At 35.9% G+C, this 25501-nt stretch overlaps 2 protein-coding genes across 2 annotated transcripts; one reads left to right on the forward strand and one right to left on the reverse strand.

Annotated features, from left to right (window-relative positions):
• The first annotated feature begins 7434 nt into the window (after positions 1–7434).
• On the forward strand, positions 7435–12897 carry LOC143620799 (homeobox protein HOX1A-like). Its single transcript, XM_077092404.1, has 12 exons — positions 7435–7982; positions 8076–8241; positions 8327–8450; positions 8557–8669; positions 8755–9258; positions 9923–10201; positions 10859–10948; positions 11052–11168; positions 11250–11519; positions 11866–12093; positions 12176–12265; positions 12363–12897. The coding sequence occupies exons 1-12, from the start codon at positions 7435–7437 to the stop codon at positions 12570–12572; spliced, it is 2739 nt and encodes a 912-aa protein (XP_076948519.1). The 3' UTR covers positions 12573–12897.
• A 496-nt stretch (positions 12898–13393) lies between these two features.
• On the reverse strand, positions 13394–23097 carry LOC143620800 (uncharacterized). Its single transcript, XM_077092405.1, has 2 exons — positions 22529–23097; positions 13394–13406 (listed from the first exon to the last, which is right to left on the reverse strand). The coding sequence occupies exons 1-2, from the start codon at positions 23095–23097 to the stop codon at positions 13394–13396; spliced, it is 582 nt and encodes a 193-aa protein (XP_076948520.1).
• Between the last annotated feature and the right edge of the window lie 2404 nt (positions 23098–25501).

Consider the following 25501-nt stretch of genomic DNA (forward strand, 5'->3'; position numbering starts at 1 on the left):
CATGGTGGATACGCCGATGGTACATCCTATATATAAGTGCCCTTATCGGATTGTCATTTGGAGCGTTGCTTCGGTTATTAAAAGTTCTATCTTATGATATTTTCCTTAAAAGTTTAAATTGTTTTAAAAACGATAATGTTTTGGTTTTCCTTAATTTCGGGATGAAATTCCCTAATTTAGGGGAGACTGTAACATTTCGGATTTCCAAACCCGTATTCATGTATATTTAACCCGACCGAAACATTTTTAGACCTTCATTATTATTGAAAAAATCAAATAATTAGTAGTATTTAGTTTTCTTAATGTTCATTTCAAGCCCTTCATGTTTCATACAATGTTTAATTATGATTTATAGAAGTAATAGTTCAATAAATGATCAAAAATCTAAACACAAGGACTAATTATGACAATTTGCGAAAGCTGCCCATTTCCACCACCAAAGCGCCGCGCGGCGGCGGGGATGTGGACGGCCACGCAACGTGGTGGACTACCTGCACGATTTTGTTAACCATATCTCATTCCTAAACTCATTTAAGGCATAAAATCGATTATTTTCGGCATGTTTGAGAGTAGTAAGGACCAAGTAATCATCATACACTAAAATATAACCCTCAAGTAGTTTCTTAATAATCAAGAGAGAATATTTTCAAATATTTCATTGGTTCTTTCCTTAAATCGCATATACTTGCTTAAACGGGCCAAAAAGCCTATAATTAGTTCGGTTTAGCTATTCCTATATAAACACATCATAATTCCCTGCAGTAAACTTTAATCTAACCCTAATACACCTCCCCCAGCTGTCACCTACCTCTGGTCATTCCTAAACCCTTCGGTTTTTGCATATTTGTTGAAGATACAAGACTTGTTTGTTGACTTTGCTTACTTTAGGACCTTTGACTTCCGTTTCTCATCAATCCTTTCACTTTCCGGATAAGTTGTAAACTTTAAAATCATTCATACATATTCCCTAGTCAATAACCTTTAATCAATTTCGGTGGTTGAAGGGTGTTGACTAGTCAATTGCTTTAAAACCCATTAAAGGGCAAAACAGTCAACAAGTTTGACATTGCGTTTTCTCATGCTTCTGGTCGGATTCAACGTTCGGTCCAGAAGACATTTATTCTCCTAACATGATTTTAAGGCTACTGCCCAAAACCCGACTTCCAACTCGCTTTTCGGATTCTAGTCAGTACCAGCTCGCTTAAACGTTTAATTCATCATAACTAGAGTTCTACTCATCCGTTTGGATTGATTACAGCGGCATTAAGTTCGTTTTTATTTGTAGTTTCATATCACAAAGTTTTAGGTTCTAATCAGTTATCTCGTTTGACGCGTATTGGACGACTCGCTTATCCATTGACTCGTTTATTCTTAATTATACTCACTTGCCTTTAATCTAAGGTGAGTTTATCATTCCCCTATTTTACTCGGTTTTCAAAAATGTTTTGGGGACATATTCGTATATCATACTATATATATACATATATATCAAAAATAACAAACGTGTAATTGTGTGTGATTAATCAAATATATTTGTTATGTGCTTATTTGTAATATCTCAAAAATACACTATTCAATTTTGGGCCAAAAATGACAATTCTGAAACCTAGAGGGCTGAAAATGAAAATTTTGGTTTTCTAGACCCATCGCGCTACACGATGGGCATATAAACAAGATCATCGCGCTACGCGATGCAAGGGCGCCGCACTACGCGACGACCCAGAATCAGATGGGCATCACGCTACGCGATACCCCATTAAGTAATCAGGGCCACGTGGCTAACCACGTGGCATCACCTCATCAATTGCGGCGTCGCGCTACGCAACGACCTAAGGTAAAAGGGCATCGCGCTACGCGACGGTCTCTAAAACTGAACTATAAAAGGAGGGCTACGGGTTTGAAGCTCATTCATCCCTCATTCACCATCACTTTCACATAGTTAGCATTGGAGTACGTGTCCGAGTGCTGTATAGTTCCGAGGCCCTGTTTTCTTGAAGTTTGTGCATGTATTGAAGTTATAATGATCCGTAGAGCAGATAAGCGAGTTAGGAGTGAAGTTCTGCCAATTAAGCAATCATTCTGCCTTAGCATAAGTATCCCGAGCATTCACTAAGGTAGAATCTAAGTTTAAGTTGTTTCAATTATATTATAGATAGCTTAGACTCAGCCAAAGGCTATGGCCTTTAACTTTGAAGGTATTTTTCAAAAGCATTCACGAACAAATTTCAGTCAAACATTATTTTTATAAATATAATGTTATACAAAACTATATTTTGACGGGCATGTAGTAACTGGAAGGGGATATCATTAGTAGACTCTTCTTGCCTAAAGTAAGTAATTCGTATACATCCCAGTTAACCGCGGAACCTGTTTACTTACCTGGAGAAGTTTGCCAACGTGATAAACCCTATTAGGCCAAAGCATGCTATATCAAACGTCACACTAATGCAATCATGATTTCAAAACATTCACAAACCAAATCAAGGTTAAAAACCAGACTTAAAGTCTGCAGTCTAATCAAGAAAACACCATTAAGGTGATCATTCAAACCTATTTGTTTATAGGTTAACGATCAGCCGCAATCAAGAAAGGTTTTCAAACAATCACATCATCGGTACAGGTGAATACGTTAAACCTTTATAAACAGTCAAACATATTTATACTCTATAAGTTAGACATGTTGTTTATCTTATAGAGTTAGTCAAACATTTACATGAGATTACGTGATCTCTAAAACTTTATAATACAAAGTAGATAATAAAACAACTCAGATTGAATACACATGTGTCTGGATCCAAACATAACCGTTAAGCCTAAATATTAAAAGGCTACGTGGCCGCGGGCTAATGGTCATACATAGTTTCTCCGGTATGGGCTACGTGGCTCGGAGACTTGTGTGTGTAGTGTTACATATACCAGGTATAGCAATATATCTGCTGAGCTTGTCAAGAAAACTATATTTGTATTATGATTGTTATTTAAATATTTTTAGAGTCATAACGATTCACTAGCACTTAGCTGACGTATTTTAATCCCACTTGCAGGTAACTAAGTTTGATGATTACTAGATACAAGGATTAGAGTCATCCCGGAGATAGAAGTCTGCTTACTTGATGGCTCAGTTTTTGATATACAAATCCTTGTAATATTAAATAACAATATTTTGTAAACTTTCAACTTGGGTATTTAATTCCCAAGTAAATTTTCAATGTAAATTGACATTATATTAAACCATTAAGTCTTCCGCTAAAATTAACCCAAAACTCTTATACATTTACAAAACATGTACCAACTATTGGTCACACTCCTAGGCTCTAATTTGGGGTGTGACATTATTTGTCTTTGTATGCAATCGTTTGACATATCCCCTTGGAGAGGGTTCTCATTCTATTGACCACCGCCCGATTCACTTGGCAACGGTCTTATTCTTATTTGCTCATGGTTGATTTACCGCCGCCTGATTCGCTTGGCAATGGTTTAATCGACAACTTACTTGCTTATGGTTTGATTTCATTACCGCATTTATTACGTTTTGCTTATTTATCATATTAACATTATTTTGGTGTCTAAAATTGGTGGTAAACTCACTCAACATGTTTGTTGACAAAACTCCATTTTCTACGCATATGCAGGTTGCCTAAGTTGAAGGATGGACACTTAGAAAGACCTTAGGGTTATATTGAAGACAAACTTGAAATTACATGATTGTATTTATTTATTTGAATTGTTTCGTTGTATTTGATTATTGTGTGTGTTATTTGAAAAAAATAATTAATTAGATATTGTCATTTATATTTATGATAGTATCTTCGAGTTGTGAGCAATCGGATCACGCCGCGGCATTTCCGCCTTAGGTTGGGGTGTGACACTAATCATCCTTAATATTTGGTTTGAATTTATTATTTTCGTCATGAATTTATTATTTGAACCTATTTATTTTCTTTTGTTCTTGAGTATGGTTGTTGGCTAAACCCTTAGACCGCCTAGGCTTATGATGAACCTTTGATTGACGTTTGATTTTATTTGGGATTTGCTTTTCGTTATGGGTTCATGAATTAGTAAAAAGTTTAATATTATTTATTTGATGTTTATGCGTGCTTGGTTTTATTTGGTGAGTTTTATTGTTTCAAAAGAGTCTTTGGTTATTGTCTGTCATATAATAGGATTCTGTTAGGTAATTTACTATGTGTTCGTGACTAGTTTGTGATTGATTTATAATATGATCATAGAAATAATATTATTAATCAAATAAATAAAAGTGTGCTGCTAACCTAAAAAGCTGTAAGGTGATAGGTTATTTGATAGGTCTTGGTTGATTAAGATTGCTAGATTTAGTTCTTCGTAAGGAATCCGTCTAGATTTGATTTTTTAACTTTGTCTATTAATGTCGAATGAATTTATTAAACTGCCTTTGATTTCCGCGCTGTAAGGTAGGATTTCGTATAAAGGTACTCGTTCATAATTAATTAGATAACCTTAAGGAAGTTTAATTTTAAAACTGGTGTTCTTAAGAATTTACTAGAAATCCATAGGTGTCTTCTTGAGAAGGGTCAGAGGTCTTGTTTGGATTTTCTTTTAAATAATTATTTTATGATCCCGGTTCCGTAAAAAAACATTTTTCCAATTAATTGATAACTGAACTTTGGGGATTCTAACCTAGGTGGTTTTTCATCGTCATCTGTTTTCAAATCACTTTAATTGTCTTTTATTTATTTTATTTGTTTTTCTTAATTAGCCTAAAATTAGTTTTTACCAAACCCCTCTATAATAATAATAATAATAATAATTAAATAGTCGTGTCAGTCAGTCGAGTCTAATTAGTTAATTTACGTAATTTAAAGAGTCTCGTGGGTTCGATATCCGGATTTACTTATCTGTACTTGAGTCGCCCGGTTCACTTGTCGGTTAGTAGTTTTAGTTAAGTTAAGAGTCTAGAATTATTACTTAGTGTCTAGATTAGCATAATTTTAGTTAAATAATTATTAGACTACTTTTAGCACATCACACTTCTCGCTATAATATCACTTCTCGCAAGATCCATCCCCTATATATATATATATATATATATATATATATATATATATATATATAAACAAAAACCGAAAATTTGAAATGGGTCGGGTTTGAAAAGTAACGAATGTTACAGTTATATAATGTTAGTATTAACCAGATGTTTTTTGTAATCTCGTGCCGTATTAATTATGGCGTTTTTGTAATATTTGGATGTTATATTATTATATTATATTGGATGTTTGTTATTATTTCGGGTTGAAATTTAGATGTTATTTGGTTGAAAAATGTGGAAAAAAGAAGTTTCACGTTGAAGTTTCAGGCCTGTTTGGTTGAAAACCTTAAAAAATTAGTTTTGTTCGGGTTGAAATTTGGATGCTATTTGGTTGAAAAATGTGAATAAAAAACAAGTTTCGGGCTTGTTTGGTTGAAAACTTCAAAAAAACCATTATTAAAGGTTCAGGTTGAAATTTGGATGTTATTTAGTTGAAAAGTGTGAAAAAAATGTTTATGGGTTGAAGTTTCGGGCCCATTTGATTGAAAACTTAAAAAAAATCATTTTGTTTTAAGTTTTGGGTTGGAATTTGATGTTATTTGGTTTAAAAGAGTGAAAAAAAAAAGTTCCGGGTTAGCGTTTGGTCGAAAACTTTCAACAAAAAAAATCAATTTTTATTTTTAAAGTTTTGGGTTGAAATTTGAATGTTATTTGGTTGAAAAGTGTGAAAATTTTTTTTTATAATAATTTGAATTTTTATAATTTTATGGAAAAAATGATTTTTCGATAACTTTGATGGAATAAATTTAAAAAAAAAACGGTTAAATTAAATACTGAAAGGAACTTAAGTCGAAGGATATATATGAAAATCTCGTTAAGAACGAGTTGTTAATTAGAAAGGGGCACATATAGAGAGTGCAGTGCACCCACTCTTGAAAGAGAGAGAAATCATGATCTTTTCAAATTAAAAAATGACTCCCAAATTCCTATAGAACAGAACCAAAGAGTGTCTTTGAAAATAAAGGAAAAAAAGAATTGGAATTGGAATTGGAATTGGAATTGGAGGGAAAGGAAAAATTTATGGCGCCCTCGAAAGCAAACCCTCAAAAAATCCAAATAACTCATCTCATCTTCCTCCTACCTTCATCGGTTTCCAAATATATATAAACTTACTTCATCGGCTCAGAGTGTTTATAGGAACCACCCCCATTCGTCTCCTATCCTACAAACAAACAAACACAAACCCTAGATTCTTTCTTTCTTTCCTGGATCTCATCGAGGTATGGTAACCTACTCAACTCATTATTCCCGCTACCACTTTCATCTATTTCAATTTCAATTATATTTATGTGTTTCATTCCCATATTTTATAAGTTAGGGTTTCACATTTCTTCTCTCTCTTTCACATTTACTTTTCTGTCTATTAATATGACTCTTCGCACCATGGATACATACATACATACATTATATTATATTTTATATCGTTTCCCATTCATCTTCATTGAAATTCAAAATGAGTTTATGAGTTACGTTTGTAGGTTATATTATGTAATCATGTGTAGATAAACCAAAAAAACAAATTACTTTCCTGGCGAAATTGTTTTTTCTTCACTCCGGTTAAAGAACAAGTTTAGTAGAAATGATCTTTTTTCTTGTTTAATCTGCTGTGGCATACTTATGTATGTCACAGCAGCAACACCTTAGTTCTTTCATTTTCTACTCACTATTTGTTGGAACAATACAATAGGTTAGTAACAGTAACTATTTTTAGCATTATTAATAACATTTATGTTTTTGAAAGGCTAAAATGGCTTGTTTTTTTTAACCAGAAACGTCAAAACAGGTTTTTCATTAAGTGCGCTTTTTTTACCTCGGGTTCTTGCTTCTTTTGCGCCTTGAGTGCGCCTATTGCATTTTCTAACCATGGTAGGTTATATTATGTTAACATGTATAGGTAAGCATGTGTAGGTGAACAGTACAAAACCAAAAAGACGTATCAACAAATTACTTTGCTGGTTTTTTATGTACATAATCTACATGTGTTTGTAAGTGCAGAATGTAAAACATCCTATGATCAAAATGTTTTCTTTCTTTAATAATTAGTGTTTTATAATGATCATCACTGCATATGTATGTGTGTACGCATAACACTAGGTAATGCTTATTGCTTGGTTGTTTATGTGATGTGTAGCTTATATTATCCAAACATGCATAGGTAAAAATTACAAAATTAAAAAAGCAATTGAACAAATCAGTTTGAAAATGTTGATTAATTTTTTAAATGATTTAGACTTGTTCTTTTGTTCTTACAATAATCTAGTGTTCTGTAATGACTATCACAATAATTTAGTATTGATGCACCTTTTTTTCTTTTATTGTTGTAGGTTTAGGTAATACACCTTTCGGCTTTTAAACATCTGTTTGCGACCATGAATAATAAAAGACTAGGCAACAGAGAAATTGTCCTTGGAATGAAATCCAAGTGTGCAAATGACAAAAAAGTTGTTAAAAAGGATGAGAAATTGCTTGAAGGTGTTGCAAATGATTCTAATCTTGAAAATGAGACTAATGAATTAAGTCAAACACCAAGCCAACATGACAATGAGCAATCTAGACGAAAAGATAGCATGGATAACAGGGATATTGTGTTGGGATTAAAATCCAATGATTATGAAACCAAGGAATTAAGTCAAACCCCAAGCCATCGCAAGCAATCTAGAAGAAAGGAAATTACGATTACTAGTAGTCTGAGAATCTTACGCTCAAGATCTCAAGAAAAACCTAAGGTTGTTGAACTGTTTGATGTTCCTTCGCAAGAAAACAGAGAAAAAAGAAAGAAGAGAAAGAAGGCACAAAAAGTACATCATAATAATGAGTTTTCAAAAATTAAAACTCATATAAAGTATTTGTTAAATCGAATGAAATATGAACAAACCTTCATTGAAGCGTATGCTGGCGAGGGGTGGAAAGGCCAAAGGTTTGTTAAATATTTGTTTTTTTATTATTGTTCATAAATCATAGTATTTAATTATATTTTTTATTTGATGTTGATTTATTTTTTGACAAACAGTTTAGAGAAATTAAGACCTGAAAAGGAGCTTGAACGTGCCAAATCAGATATTAACCGTTACAAATTGAAAATAAGAGATTTATTCAAACGTATCGACACGTCATGTGAAGAAGGAAGGATTCCAGAATCTCTATATGATTCTGAAGGGGAAATCGACAGTGAGGATGTGTGACATTTTTCTTAATGTTCTCTTATATTTTGTGATTTTGATGGCAGTTTTATTTATTTTTATTTTTGTACTTTTTGGGCAGATATTTTGTGCAAAATGTGGACAGACAGACGTTTGGCTTGATAATGATATTATTCTGTGTGATGGTGCGTGCGAACGAGGATTTCATCAGTATTGTTTGGATCCGCCTTTATTGAAGGAACAAGGTGACATTTTAATCTTAAAATATTTCCAATAAAATTTTTTTATATTTCTACATTACATATTAAGTAATCAACTTAAAAGCTTACTGCTATTGTTTCTTATATGCAGTTCCTCCTGGTGATGAAGGGTGGCTTTGCCCTGCTTGTGATTGTAAGGTTGACTGCGTTGACTTTCTTAATGATTATTTGGGGACTGATCTTTCTATTGAAGATAGCTGGGAGGTTTGTTATTCAAGTTAAATTTATGATATCCGGGCCCACGATTATGTCGTTCTGAAATTTCATTATCTGTTTGTTTTGAGTGCAGAAGGTGTTTCCTGAAACTGCAGCCTTGGGAAATAAGTTGGATGATAATTTAGGGCTTCCGTCTGATGATAGTGAAGATGATGATTATAATCCTGATGGTGCACAAGTGGAAGAAGATGGTTGTAATTCTGATGGTCCACAGGTAGAAGAAGATGAGGTAGATGCAGAGGATTCTAGCTCTGACGAGTCTGATTTTTCTTCTGCATCTGAAGATTTGACGGAATTTGCAAAGAGTGACGAGGTTTTAGGGCTTCCTTCTGATGATTCCGAAGATGATGATTTTAGCCCTGATAGATTAGAATCAGATGAAGATGCTAAAAAAGAAGGTTCTAGTTCAGATTTTTCGTCCGATTCAGAAGATCTTGATGATATGAAGAATGATGTGACATTGAATGAAGTTCAAGAAAAGGAAGAATTAATTGAAGGAAAAACAGAAAATGACGATTTTGGCCCTATTACCGCAAAGAGAAATGTTGAGAGACTGGACTACAAAAGGCTGCATGATGTGAGTTGGTCTTAAAAATTGAAGCCGTTCAAATAAGCATATTATTGCACAAATGGTCCCTGTTGTTTCACCAAATTGCAATTTTGGTCCCTGGATTATAAGAATTGCAAACTTAGTCTAAACATTTGTGAGAGTGTTGTACACTTAGTCCCCAGTCCCCAGTGTTAATCTTGGTTTTTAACGAAAAAAATCATGTCATGTGCCATTCATTTGAGGGTAATTTTCATTTCAAATTTGCCACCCTAGTAAGATAGTCTTTCAAACTCCAAAAAACTCCTAATGCTGATTTCATCACTTTCGATTTTTTAGTAGAATTTTTTATTTTAAAAACCGAAGGTGAGGAAGTCAACGCTAAGAGATCTAGAGTTTAAAACACTATTTTATCGGGCCCAAAAATTTGGAAAGATACAGTTACTCTCACATGGATAGCACACGGCCTAACTAACTGGGATTAATGATGGCGAATAAACGTGCAACCCTCTCACAAATGTTTGAACTAAGTTTGCAATTTTAAAAATTCAGGGACCAAACTTGCAATATGTTTAAACAATATGAACCATTTGTGCAATTTTCTTTGTTAGAAATCTGTTACAATCAAGTGATAAATGCCTAACTATTGCTAATATTTTTGGTTTGTTTTTGTTGGGACATGTCATCTTTATAGGAGGCGTATGGAAATGCTTCATCAGATTCAAGTGATGAGGATTTTTCTGATTCAGGTGATGAGGATTTTTTTGATTCTGAAGCTCCAAGTAAAAGAAAAAATACCAAAGGAGCAAAAGACATAAAAGTTATTAAAAAACAGAAACAAAGTGAATCAACACCTGTAAATAAGAGGTTAACCGCTGAAGACACAAGTGATTCTCCAGCACACAATGGTTTTAGTGATAATAATGGTAACAGATCATCATCATCTAAAAGATATGGGGAAGCTGTTACTCAGGTATTTGTTCATAATTTTTGTCATCTAATATTAGTAATATTCATAAAAATTCATTTTGTTTTAATTATCCTGGAATAAATGAACCAATCAAATCTAAAGATATTAAAAATTTAATGAACAAACCATCGAACACAAATAATTAAACAAACGAACTTTTCTTGTTTTTGTTTGTTAAGGAAATGAGCATGTTCATGTTCGTTTTTATGTTTGTTCACAAACTGTATAACCGAATGATACACTAACGTAAACAAACGAAGTATAACTGAACATAGATGGCCAAAAACAAATCAACATAACTAAGCGAACACCAATTAAAATAAAAGTAGATGTGTGAACATCGGTTTGTTGGGACTTGGGGCTAAAAAATAAATAAAACTTAACTAAAATGTAATATTACTGATCTTTTAGTTTTCATGAAATTGTTGACTAAATGTTAAGGGCCTAAAAGATTTAATCAAAAATTTACATGAACAAACTTAAGTGCCAACTAACGAATGCTCACGAACATAAAGAACGAACAAGACATCTATTCGTCTTCGTTTGTTTAAATAGACGAACATAAACGAATTTCTCGTCGGACGGTTCACTGAATTAGCTTTATGTACAACCATATCGTTTACAATGTTTTTTTTTTCTCTTTTTTATTTTGTTGTGTAGAGGCTGAACGAAGCTTTCAACGAAAACCATTATCTGAATCGTGGTGTTAGAGAGATTTTGGTCAAAGAATTGAATCTCACTCACAGTCAGGTTAATATCACTAATTTGGTCAAATTATTTTCTATTATTGTGTTCTTATTGCATTTATTATTATTATTATTATTGTTGTTGTTGTTGTTGTTGTCATTTACAGGTCAACAAATGGTTTGAAAAAGCGCGCTGGCGGTTAAATCACCCCGAAGGGCGTGGCAAATCAGTCAAATCGTCTCTCAAACCAGCAGAAAAGTTAGTAACAGAACAGACAAACGAGGTAATAATGTAATACCGACATCCCCAAAATCTAGTAAGAGAAACATTAGTTGGTGCTTATGCTGGTTAGTTTTGTGAACAGTTATTAGGGCTCCATTCTGATGACTCGGATGATGACGATGGTGATTTTAACCCTGATAAACTAGATTCAGATGAAGAGGTTAAGAACAAAGGTTCTGGTTCGGATTTTACATTTGATTCAGAAGATCTTGATGACATAAAGAATGAAGTTATACCAGATGAAGTTCAAGAGAAACAGGAATTAACCGATGGAAATACAGATAATGACGATTTTGGCCCTATAACTGCGAAGAGAAAGGTTCAGAGACTGGACTACAAAAAGCTGCATGATGTGAGTCAGTCACTTGCTGAGTTATTGTTGCGGTTTTGACCCGTTTACTTATGAACGGGTCTAGTTGGGTCGTATTTGACTCAAAGGGTCACTTTTAAGGGTTGAAAGTTGTTTGGAGTTTTTTTAATTCATATAATTTTCTTAATCGTTTTAATAAAAAATTTAGGTTGTATTTATAATCATAATTCAAACATTCATTTTATAATTTTTTTTTTCTGGAATTCTGTTTTGTTGCCCATTTTGATCTGCCAATCAAGTTACAAGCATATGGGTTAAGTAAAAGGGTAAAAGGGTTAAACTTTGCTATTTTTTGTCTTATTATTGTTCGGATGTGTAATATTTATAGGAGGCGTATGGAAATGATTCGTCAGATTCAAGCGATGAGGATTTTATTGATTCCGAAGTTCCAAGTGCACAGAAAAATACCCACGGAGCAAAAGATACGAAAAATAATAAAAAACAGAAACAAAATGAAATCACTCCTGTAAGTAAGAAGTTAATTGATGAAGACACTAGCCATATTAATGGTAGCAGACCATCATCTTACAATAGACTCGGGGAAGCTGTCATTCAGGTATGTTTTTGTTCATAGTTCTTTTTTATCTAATAATATTTCAAACTAATATTTTGTTTTCCCTTTTGATTTTGTTATCCAGAGGCTGAATGAAGCGTTCAAGGAAAACCGTTATCCTGATCGCAATGCTCGAGAGAATTTGGTCAAAGAGTTGAATCTTACTCACAGCCAGGTCAACATCACTAGTATATTTATTACCTGAATTGACACTGATGGTTCTTCTGCATCCCCATCATCTTGTATTGTTATGCTATTATTATGATTTACAGGTCTGCAAATGGTTTGGAAATGCTCGGTGGAAGTTTAATCACACTGAAGGGCACAGTAAATTGGTCAAATCATCTGCAGCAAAGGTAGCAGGAAAACAGGCGAACGAGGTAATATCTACAACTCCGAAATCTAGAAAGAGAAAAACGAATGCAGATTCATCAGACCAACCTACTCGCAGAAGTGGCCGAGTTCAGGCTAAAAGTTCATAACACTATCAAGTTTTGATCTTTCATTAAGGTACTTTTAATGACAAAACTCGCCTAAAGCACAAACATTTTTAACATTAATATGGTGGTGGCGTTCGAAGGATGGAATCCGAAAGTGTGTTTCATCTAATTGGGTGATTTAGTTGTAATGCTGTACCATCTGTTGCATTTGGGTGTAATTTGGCATTAGTATTCCTTAAAACTTGTTTTTGATATTACAGAGAATGTAGACATTTTTCTAGAGATGTGTTTGTAGACATGAGTTTAGTTAATGTACCTTGTCATTTTCTTTAATAACATTGTAAAACCAATCTAATTTGGTTGAAAGATTTTGGGAACTTAATTAAACTGAATTATTTACTATAGTTTATTTTATTTCATCAATCATCCCTTTTTGAATTGTTTGTTGAGTTGTATTTTTAGATTTCTTGAACTGGGATTTTTAAAACAATGAGTACAGAATATTATATTTGGTTTCAGTTTGATTTCAAAATAAAAAAAACTGCACTCAAATTTGGTAAATTGTATTATAACAAATAAATAAGTAAAAGTCCCAACCATCCACAGTTTTTAGAATCAGTAGGCCTTTAATCGTTCATTTGAAAAAAATTAAACTTTTATTATTGGATGATCATGAGACTTGCCAAAAATTCAAATTTTTGATCAATGGACAAACAATATCATCATTTTTGTTCAATAAGATACCAAAGTGGATGATTGACTCATTTCATACTAGAAAGAATCGTAGGAAATCCTTTGATAACAGAGATTCCTATTTCCCAATGATATTCCATGATTAATACAATTGGTTAAATCTTGTGAAATCATTGTAACATCCTGAAAAATCCCATAATTATTTTAGGTTAAAAATGTCAATTTTGAAAGATGAGGGATTAAAAATATTCTCAAGATAAGTAATAGAAAAAAAGAGATAAGAAAAATAAAGTATCTCATGTTAAGAGTTAAGAAAATCCATCCCACATGAAAAAATAGAAGAAAGTGAAAATATTCCACATGAGTATAAATAAGAAAGAAAACTTTCATCCCACATGAAAATGAGGAAGAAAATGGAAGTTCTTTATAAGGAAGAGAGTTTTCATAGTAATATTCTTATGTAGATAACCACTCTCCCTAATCCTAGCGTCGCCCGACGCGCACGAGCACGGGCTATGGGCAATTTGATGGCGCACTTTGTACGCTCGCGAGCCGCATAAGGGTTACTTTAGTATTTTTGATAGTTCAAGAACTGAAAATGAAAATATGAATTTTCCTTCCTTCACGCTATGCGAATGGATCGTGTTTCAAGTCTTCGCGCTACGTGAAGTACCGAGATAGGGTTTCTCGCGCTACGCGAAGAACCTATTCTGCATGCGTCACACGTATGGACACGTGGCGACACGTGGCAAGCCGTCTGATGACTCAGTAATTATATTGGCGGTTCGTGTCGCGTGAACGGCTAGGACATTTGTACTTCGCGCTACGCGAAGGAGCAAAAAATTTGCTATAAATAGGAAAGTGTACGGCACTTTCCAATTCACACTAATCACATACCACTCTCACACGTTTAGCATCGTTTTACGTGCCGGTTCTCGTAGTACATTCCAAGCCTGAAGTTTCCGACGGTTTAAGCCTCAATATGCGATAGAGAATAGAAGTACTACCCGTACAAGCTTAGGCATATAAATGTTGAATACCCGTGTAAGGTAGGGGTTCTACTTAAGTTATTATTTTATTATTTTATATGGCTTAAACCATAGTCAGGGATATAGCCCAAACCTTGATCATAAATATGTTTACAAAAGCTTTATACGTACAAAGGTTATAGCTAAAATAATATTTCTGCATGATTAAGAAACATACGTTTTTATATATGAAGATATAATCAGAAATAGTTTCTTCACAATAAAGAAACACTACATGTAAGATATATAGTTTTCTTCTTGATTAAGAAACATAAGATTTTACATATAAAGATTACAGTCAGTTAATGTTTCTTCTTGAAGAAGAAACCTATCAATAGATGTTTCTTCATGAAGAAGAAACTCAGCACATGATTTGTAAATAAATGAGAAAACTACAGGTCTAAATATTTTATTCAAACAAATGATCAGTCAAGGTTTAAAGCTATCAAAACCAGACTAAAGGTCTGTAGCTGGATCAAGAGGCGATCCGGGTATTTATATAAACCTATTTTATTATAGGTCAATCATCATTCATTCACAAAGGTGCAACACCCGGCTTAAGCGGAAACGCTCGAGTGTGACGTACATATTGTTCAAACACACGTGGCACTATTAAGTGACCATAATATCATTAATTCGTTTATAACACAAGTACAAAAGTTCAAGTAACAAATACAACCAATGCAAGGATATACATTTATTACAATTTATTAGTTACTTTTGATAACCTAAAAACTAGTGTCTTTCTTTAAGTCATCCTCTAATCACCGCACCTGTAGCATGCATATAAAATAAAGTCAACTACAAGGAGTTGGTGAGAATCAACACAGTTTGTCATAATAGATAAAAAGTATACAATTCTATGAATCGTGTAATCAAAGCAAGTAAAGTCCTTTCCAATTGGTAACAACCAACATACTCGGGATCTCACACAACGCACACAAGGTCCTTTCCAGTTGAGGCCGATTAACGTACTCAGATAGCACAATGCACATAAGGTCCTTTCCAGTTGGGGACAACCAACGTACTCGAATAGCACAACGCACATAAGCAAGTAAACACAAGTCCATAATGCGAATTGTAGTTTTGTAAATAAGCAATAATCATAATCGTTTAAGTAGGATATGCATACTACCCAAAATGTAAAATGTTTAAAAAGGGGGTGTGAGAAACTCACATTTGCAATTGAAGTGAAAAGACTAAGAATAACGAATGCGTCAAGAAACTCAAAGCAAACGATCCAACCGAACTATAATAAAATAAATACGAACTTCAATGATCAGACTAATGGTGTTATTATGGTTGCGCAAATTATTCGGAATTAATTGATACTTTATAAATTTTAAAGCTTTGATTATTATAATATTATTGCATGATTTTACAAAGGTTTGGCCAAAATTATAATATAAATAATTTAACGAGGATGTTATGGGGTTTACATATTCAACGGTCTTGAATTAATGTTTACAATTCGAATTTTATATAATAGTTTAACGAATTGATTTTTAACAAAATAATGTTTATGTCTAATATTAACAACGATTTTTAGTTTACGATTTACGAAAACAAAAGTTCAGTTTTTAAGTATAAAATGGTAAATTATATTTTATATTTAATCTATAAAATTTTTATTTAATTTAAAATTACTTTTATTGTTTTATTATGATTTTTAAATGATTAAACTAATTAATAAAGGTAATTAAATTTAATAAACTGTTATAAAAATAATGGTATCTGACCCGGGTTTCGAACTCGGGTCTCCATGTTACGAGTTTTGAGTGTTAACCAGTTAGACTAGAGATTACATTCATTAAGGCCACAGATTATATTTATTATATATATATTAACTGTCGAAGATTATAATTATTATAAGGAACAAAAGTATATTATAGGGTCACCCGAGTTTCGAACCCGGGTCTTGCTTTCAACAAGGCAACCGCTTAACCGCTAGACTAGGAGAGTTGTTTGATTAAGAACCGGAAACAGAGATATAAATATTATAACAATATGTTCATCATCTTCTTCTACAAACCCTAAGTTTCAACTTTCTTAACCGGTTAGTTGTTTGTTTAATTGTTGTTAGGGGTTTCGATTGTTGTCCAATTACTATCGAAAACCATATAAAGAATACCTGGATTGATGCCGAAGAGGTGGTGAACGACGGTGGTGGCTGGGAAATATGGCAAGTTTATAAAGTATCAATTAATATAGGACATTATAGAACAATTAATACGTTGATTAAGGTTAGATATTGACGTCTACGTTCTGTATACTAATCAAATGGGTCAAAGGACGAGAAATTTGGCGAGTTTTAAGGTGGCCGGCTTCGTCGGTGGCGAGATTGCCGGAAAGACGGGGAGGGGAACCAAGGGGTTGGGTTTTATATTTAATTAATATATTTTAAATACAATTTACAATTCAAGCCCCTTAAGTTTAATAGTTGTTTAATCTGAATTGAAAATATAATTTACATAATGGCCCTTCAACTATCAAATGTTATTCAATATTGATTTAATACTTGTATTTCCAGTTTAGTCGTTGAACTTTGAGGATGTTATATTTTATGTCCGATAACTATGATTTTGGAAATTTACGCTTTTCACTCGTGAAGTTTGATTAACGACAAAACTTGGAAATTTTATAAATAATCGAATATAAAGATAAATAGACGAACATAGAATATCAAACGTCGAGAATACTTTATTAATGATAAACAATAATACATTGAAACGACCCAACGGGTTGGGTTAATGAGTACAAATACAAATCGAAAATCGACGAATGTCACAGCATTCCCTACTTTTGAAAATTTTGTCCTGAAATTAGGCAAAAGAATCCGTATCAAATAAATGGGGATACTTAGTTCGCATTTGACCTTCCCGCTCCCAAGTGAATTCAGCGCCACGTTTAGATTCCCAACGAACCTTTACCAAAGGTATACAGCTACGTTTGGTCTCTTTGTCCTTGTGGTCCATAATTTCCACCAGCTTCTCAACAAAGTGCATAGATTCATCGATGCACACTTCGCCAAGTGGTATGTGGAGATTTCCCTCGGCTAACATGAAACGTCGGATGAACATTCGAGAGTTCTTGCGGAAGTTCAAGAGTATAGGCCACACTACCAACTCGATCGACAATGTAGAAAGGTCCAATGTATCCTTAATGTATCAAGGAGATAGTTTACCTTTCTTACCGAAACGAACAACACCATACCTTGAGAAGAACAGGATCACCCACGTTGAACTCGAGAGGTCGTCGATGGTTATCTGGGTAGCTCTTTTGACGACTACGAGCAGCTAAGAGGTTTTGTCGAATTTGCGTGATTCGATCAGTGGTATCTTGGACGAGTTCAGGACCGGTGATTTGGGTTTCACCAATCTTGTCACCCTCAAATTTCCACTAGCGGGGTTTTACCGCAAGGTGCGTGACACACCAGGATCCAACCATTCGTCATACCAAACCAACACGTAAATAATTTAAAAACATAGTTTAACCCTCGTTAAAAAAAACGAGTTTCAAAACAACCAAATCAAATCAGAAGTTTTGCGGAAGCGTAAAGAAAATAGTTTTAAGAAAACACAAGTATCACGTGCCAAAACATGCACAACCCACAATACTTAAAAGAAACCAACTAACGTCCATGCAAATACTAAAAACTCCAAGCAAGCATGCTACGTGCTCCCTAGCACTACCTAGCGACCTGGGCAAGTATCAATACTCAAGTGTCAACACAGGGTTGGTGAGTTCACAAGTTAAATAAAAATAATTAAGTATAAGTAGATTTTCCACATCTCAAATTATATCAGGGTAGTTAACCCATTTACAAGCTATTAGACGGTTGAACCGAAGCTAACTGTATGTATGCCTTCCTACCTGGTCTATCACCAACACTGGCGTATAAACGTTAGGTAAATCTCACACTCGTTTTACGACATCACAGCCGTGCTAGCACGACTAGCCCGACTAGCGACCTGGGCAAGTATCAATACTCAAGTGTCAACACAGTGTTGGTGAGTTCACAAGTTAAATAAAAATAATTATAATAAGTATAATAGATTTTCCACATCTCAAATTATATCAGGGTAGCTAACCCATTTACAAGCTACTAGACGGTTTAACCAAAGCTGACTGTATGTATGCCTTCCTTCCAGGTCTATCACCAACACTGGCATATAAAAGTTAGGTAAATATCACACTCGTTTTACGACATCACAGCCGTGCTAGCACGACTAGCCCGAGTGGGGTTTGTCAAACCAGTAGTACTACTCAATAAAGCCCCGCGATCCCATCCTATCAGTTCAAAGTAAAGTAAGGACTTTAAGTGATAAAAGAGCATCTAGTATAAACTTGTGATATAAATAAGAAATTTTCAGAAAAATCCAAAGTATCCCACTGCATTTTCCTCCAGAAAACCAGTACCAGAGCAAATCAGTGTTTTCTCCCCGAAAACATGTAAAAGGAAAATAGTTGATGTTTTCTCCCCGAAAACAAGTTTACAAAATCAGTTTGTACTTTCTTCTAGAAAGCAAGTATGAAAAGTATGAACTCACCTTAAGTATGCAAACGAGATCCATGAAAAAGCTTAACAAAAGAAAGTGTGCCCGTCTAACCAATACCTAGTACAAGTATTAAGCTATGAGGAGGTGTTTAACAATACGACACCCTAGTACTCACGTAACGACCCACACACAAACATGGACCTAACCCGACGACTCGTTGGTGATATATAATAACGTCAATAGTTTCAAATTACTCTAACATGAATCCTATGACACCACACCATCCAAATATCAAGCAATTATCATTTACAACCAAATCTGTAAATGAAACCTTTGAGACAAATTTTCGCCCGCACAACCTAATTTATTAAACTAAGCATCCCTTTGAAATAAATTCCACAAAAATTACCACAAAAGAAAGTATGAATTAGGTTTCTCAAGATATTTTTATTATATTTTTTTTTGTGTACAATATTCAAAACAATTCAATCATTCTAGGTAGGTACCGATTATTCATCAGTTTGTGCAACAAAATGTATAGACTTGGCTAGACCTCTAAATCAAAGTAAATCAAGCAAGGCCAATTGGGTTAGCTTCCTAACTCAGGGTATGAACTTCCAGAAGTGGAATTAGCCCATTTGGCTTTGTCATCATCTAGTTATGATATCGTGAATATAGATCAAAATCCTACCTTACAAATCAGATTCGACCTTCAGTTTTGTAAAATCATAAAAACTATCAAGAACTAGACCAAAAATTACGAAATACAACTTTCTGAAAACTAGACTCAAGTTTGTACGTCATCAAGCAAAGATTTAATCAAAACTAAGCAATATTTATCAAGTTACAAGCAAAATCATAAGCGAGTTAAATTCTGTCCAGAATTCAATCTATCTTGAACCCTAACTAAATCATGTTTACATGAACAACAACATTCTAAATCATCAATTATCGATCAAAAATGTCTTATAATGGTTATATCACTGAGATTTTCATGCCATGCATCACTTAACATCAAAGAACACATAAAGAATCAAGAAAACAACGGTTAAGAGATAGATACTTACAACCAACAATTGCTATTATGTAAACACAACCCCTAGCACTTTCAATGCACCCCTAAGCTTCCCAAGTGACCCAAAATCTCTAGGGTTTCGTCCAAAAACGGCAGAGGTCGATAATATGTGCTCTAGGGTTTTTAAATTCGTTTTAAACAATTTTCACGACCCGACGATCCCCCGCGCGGCGCGAGGGATATAGCCAAATCCTACGCGCGGCTCGGGGCGCTTTAGGTTTTTTATTTTTATTTTTTATTTATATATATAAATATATAAATAATAATAATAATAATCAAAGTATGAACACGCAAAGCAAGTAATCACATAGCACGCACATGTATTCGATTACGAGATTGACATTTATCACCAACGCGTACGGACCGACTCTTGTGTGTGACTCGTTACCGACTCGTTAAATGTTATGCTAGAATGTCTAAGGTAATGAAGTATGTGTTGACGGGGTTAACCTGAAAATGTGGGGTGTCACAAATCTCATTCCAACAAATGGGGAACGACACTTATGATCGTAGAGTGCCTCGAATGGAGCCATCCGATGCTCGTATGAAAACTGTTATTGTAGGAGAACTCAATCAAATGAAGATCAGAATCCAAGTTTCTACCAAAATCCAAAACACAAGATCTAAGCATATCCTCAAGCGTTTGAATCGTTCGCTCGGATTGCCCATCGGTTTGAGGGTGATAGGAAGTGCTAAGGTCCAGATGAGTTCCTCACGCAGTTTGCAAAAATGACCAAAAGTGAGAAGTAAAACGACTATCGCGGTCAGAAATAATACACAAGGGTACACCATGACGACACACGATATGCTGAACATAGATCTGAGCGAGTTGATCAACTGAGAACTTATCGTTGATCGGAATGAAGTGAGCAGACTTAGTCAAATGGTCGACAATAACCCAAATTCCGCTATGGCGGTTTCGAGTGGTTGGGAGTTTAAACACGAAATCCATTGTCACATCTTCCCATTTCCAAATCGGGATGTGCGTTTGCAAAAGTAAACCAGATGGTCGCTGATGCTCGGCCTTACCTTTGACGCAAGTAAGGGACTTTGTGACGTACAACGCAATGTCTTTCTTCATACCGAGCCACCAGAATGTGGACCGTAAGTCGACATAAATTTTATCCGCACCGGGATGAATGGAATATCGGGACTTATGAGCTTCGTCCATGATGAATGTACGAAGATCTTCACGATTGGGAACCCTCAAACGATTAAGGTAATACAACAAACCATCAGGCTTAGTTTCGAGTTGAAGCTCCGCGCCACAGGACATTTCGTCGTACATATTACCCTTGGTCACAGAGACATGCTGGGCTTCAAGGATACGGAGTTGGAGATCAGTTTGAACGATCACGCTATGGAGTCAGATAGATTTCACATGGGTCTTTCGACTAAGGGCATTGGCTGCAACATTCGCTTTTCGGGGGTGGTAAAGAATTTCGCAGTCGTAATTGCTAAGTAATTCCCATCGTAGTTGCCGCATGTTCATATCCTTTTGGTCAAAAATGTGTTGAAGACTCTTGTGGTCAGTGAATACCACGCATTTTGTGCCATAAAGGTAATGTCTCCAAATTCTCAATGCAAAAAAAACAGCACCGAGCTCAAGATCATGCGTCGTATAGTTCCTTTCATGAACTTTAAGTTGTCGTGAAGTGTAGGCGATGACTTTACCTCGTTGCATAAGGACAAAACCGAGGCCTTGGTTAGAAGCATCGCAATAGACAACAAAGTCCTCGCTGCCCTAGGGAAGAGCAAGGATCGGTGCATTGCAAAGCATACGTTTGAGAGTTTGGAATGCTTCATCTTGCTTTGTCCCTACACGTAAGGTTTATCCTTTTGAGTCAAGGCGGTTAGGGGCAAAGCGATCTTGGAAAAATTGAGGATGAAGCGACGATAATAACCCGCAAGACCAAGAAACGAACGAACTTCGGTAGGAGAGGTTGGAGTTTTCCAATTCTTAATGGCTTCGATTTTGGTGGGGTCAACGTGAATACCCTTTTCGTTTAATATGTGCCCTAAGAATGGAATTTCGTTCAACAAGAATTCAAACTTCGAGAACTTCGTGTAAAGTTGTTCCTTCCTCAAAAGAACAAGGATGGCATGAAGGTGCTTCGTATGCTCAGTTTTGGACTTGGAATATACGAGAATATCATCAATAAAGACAATTACGAATTTATCTATGTATGGTTTGCATACGCGGTTCATGAGGTCCATGAATACCGTGGGTGCATTGGTTAACCCAAAGGGCATAACCCTAAACTTGTAATGTTCACATCGAGTTCGAAAGGCGGTCTTGGGTACATCATCTTCATGCACGTGTAGTTGATGATAACCCGAACGAAGATCAATCTTGGAGAAGCAAGAAGCTCCTTGAAGTTGATCAAAGAGATCGTCGATGCGAGGCAGGGGGTAACGATTCTTGACTGTAAGCTTGTTGAGGTCGCGGTAGTCGATACACATACGAAAGGAACCGTCTTTCTTCATGACAAACAGCACGGGTGCACCCCATGGAGATCGTCGATGCGAGGCAGGGGGTAATGATTCTTGACTGTAAGCTTGTTGAGGTCGCGGTAGTCGATACACATACGAAAGGAACCGTCTTTCTTCATGACAAACAGCACGGGTGCACCCCATGGAGATGAACTAGGGCGGATGAACCCTTTGTCCGAAAGTTCTTGGAGTTGGGTGGACAACTCTTGCATCTCGGAGGGTGCAAGACGGTAGGGAGCCTTCGCAATCGGAGTTGCACTAAGCGCGAGATCAATGCGAAATTCCACTTCTCGAACGGGAGGAAGACCAGAAACATCGTCGGGTAACACTTCGGGATACTCACGAACAACTGGAATGTCTTCGATCTTTTGCTCTTTCTTTTCAACTACATGAGCCATGAATGCTACATACTTTTTGCGTAAGTACATTTGGGCTTGAGAGTAAGTTATGAGATTAAGACTTGAAGGAGAAGGCTTTTCACCAAGAACGCGAAGGGTTTGACCATCGGCGAGCGGAATGCGAATTAACTTCTCGAAGCAAACGACTTTGGCACGGTGGGAGGACAACCAATCCATGCCTACTATGATGTCGAAACTTCCCAACTGCATTGAGATGAGGTCGATTGAGAACATGCGGCCATTTAGATTAATCTTGCAACTTCGAATAACGGAATCGATCGACATGAATTTACCATTCGCTACTTCAACAGTGTACGAGCTTTTAAGGTTAGACCGAGGTTTAACAAGCAACAGTTCAAATTCAAAGGATACGGAACTCATATCGGCATTGGTATCAAATAAATGGATGCAAAGTGGTCATCTACAAGAAACATACCGTTCACCACATCGCCATTTTGTTGAGCTTGGTGGGCATTCGTCATGAAAGCACGCCCACGATTGTCTTGATGAACTGCAACGGCTTGAGCGGTTTGACCCTCTTGGGGTGCGGGTGCTTGAATTGCAGGGAACGGCTGAGCTTGGTTAGCCAACAACGGTGGAGCTTGTGGCTGAATCGCTTGATAGGCTTGGTAAGCTTGGAGTTGAAACTGCGGAGCAGGGGCAAGTTGAGGCGGGTTCACATTTGCGATTCGTGGACAAGCATTGCGGAAATAGCCAAGGTCGCCAAAATTATAACATGCTTGCACTTGGTTAATAGGTTGAGCCATTTTCACTGGACGCGGATTCTGATAACCAGCCCGTAAAGTAGTAATCGTGACAATGGTGGTTTCACGGCAAGTGTTGCTATGGTGCCCAAAACGATTGCATCGGTTGCATTGGCGACAGCCGGTAGAAGCAGCATGATGACGCTGACATGTGTGGCAAAACGGGTGAGGTCCGTTATAGAGTTTTCTCAATGGTGGTGCAGGGTTGGGGTGTGGTTGAGGTGCGGGTTGCTGGGTTAGCGCGTAGTACTTGCGCTTCTTGTTGCGGTTGTGGGAGGAGTAAGTGGGTTTGGATGATTCGAGTTTGGGTTCTTTGGGTTCAGCAACTGGCTTATCGACCGGTTTCTTGGATGATTTCAATGTCAAAGTCCCGGCTTTGACATGGTTGCCGGTTAATGTAGCAGCCAGATTGATTGCATCACCAAGTTCTTTAGGCAAACTACTTAAAACACTGTCTTGGATTTGTCTCAGTAGTCCCTTAATGTACTTCTCGATGGCACGCGGGGTAGGTGTAACAAGATGCGGTACCAACACACTAAGTTCATGGAAGCGGGAGGTGTAAGCCGAGTGCTCACTACCCTCTTGCTTAAGCTTCCAAAACTAAGTCCCGTGACGGATCTTTCAATGTGATATCAAGATAATGATTAGGCGGAAACTAATCACTAAGTTGATTCTACAAAACAATCTAGAACACACAAAACACAATAAAGAAGCTTCAAAACTCACGTATATTATACATCGGGTGCTTAAGCCCTTTTTGTCAACTTACACGGGTAAAATAATAATGATGAACGAACAACTCTAACTTTGTTAACATATGTTCTATATATATGACTACCAACTAGGCCCAAACCAATCTAAAAGCCCATCGAGATCAACTGATCTCGGTTTACAAACATAAGCCCAAATAAGTCCAATAATACAAAGCATAAACCACAAAATACGACCCAACATTCTCCCCCTTGGTTTATTGCTTGATTTCATCCAATCAAAATTTTTAACCGACGACGTCTAACATGCTTCTATATCTTCATTTTCTACCTTCCGGCATATATACTGTGGCTTCTAAATAGACACTTGGAAGTTGAGTGTCTTATTTACTGCCTTTATTCCAGTAATAGTAGCCCCGGCTCGTAATCCAGCACAAGTCATGCTACTTCCTAACAGAAGTAGATGATCATGACTTTTGTTAATGAAACCAGCAACAAATATTAGACTTGATTAACTCAGAAGCATCAAATACGATGTATCTTTGGTAGAACCAACAAATCCTCGGTCACGGTATGATCGAGAATGCTTCAAAATATCCTTAAGCCGAAGATCTCTCTGGTTGATCAGGAGAATCTGGTCAGTCCACACCGAAAACCTGAGAACACCATCCATCGTCATCATCACATCACCAATCACCATTGATGACCAAACTGCAACTGCCAACAATGACTAAAACAAAATTCAGTAACTTCAAGAAAAATCAAATAAAATTTACCAAACTCATACACCCGTTGTATCTAATAATCCAACCAACATCACCGTAAATCCTTCAACTATACTTATTATGGAAAACACCTTAGATAGATTTCTTTACCTTTTAAAGAAATCCAATTGAAAACATAAGTGGACAAGAAAAGATTGATGGCGGCGAGTAGGTGAGAGATTACATGATTATAATTTCGGAAGATTTTGGAAGATATTGGAAGATGCAACTTTCAAGAGTGATTAATAAAGTGCAATGAGTGGCTTTTAAACTTCCAAGACACAACCGTTTAGGCCGAGAACACATATGGACCGAGAACGCGTATAGACCGAGAGCAGTTATCTCGAGCTGAGAACTCACATCAGGGAAGTTTTCTGGGCCAACCTGATCAAGCCAGCTTACCAGGCCGAGAACTAAGACACCCTTTGGGCCAAAGAACTGGCCCACTAATCCAGTCTAGCAGTTGTCAAAGTTTTATGTTTAAAAACAATCCCGAGTCATGAAAATTTGACTTCTTAAGGACATTTGTTTCGATACAAGTACACAT

This window comes from Bidens hawaiensis, unplaced genomic scaffold (genome assembly GCF_021521415.1).
Source record: "Bidens hawaiensis isolate Kalapana, Puna unplaced genomic scaffold, B.hawaiensis_p1.1 tig00002671_1, whole genome shotgun sequence".
Taxonomy (NCBI): Eukaryota; Viridiplantae; Streptophyta; class Magnoliopsida; order Asterales; family Asteraceae; genus Bidens; species Bidens hawaiensis.

What these genes read in the sequence shown, in the direction of transcription:
- LOC143620799 (XM_077092404.1), top strand. Translation starts at nt 7,435, where the DNA reads ATGAATAATAAAAGACTAGGCAACAGAGAAATTGTCCTTGGAATGAAA. An exon ending in ACTACAAAAAGCTGCATGAT is followed by an intron (nt 11,520 to 11,865) that starts GTGAGTCAGTCA and finishes TAATATTTATAG; the next exon opens with GAGGCGTATGGAAATGATTC. An exon ending in TCGGGGAAGCTGTCATTCAG is followed by an intron (nt 12,094 to 12,175) that starts GTATGTTTTTGT and finishes TTTGTTATCCAG; the next exon opens with AGGCTGAATGAAGCGTTCAA.
- LOC143620800 (XM_077092405.1), bottom strand. Translation starts at nt 23,097, where the DNA reads ATGAGTTCCGTATCCTTTGAATTTGAACTGTTGCTTGTTAAACCTCGG.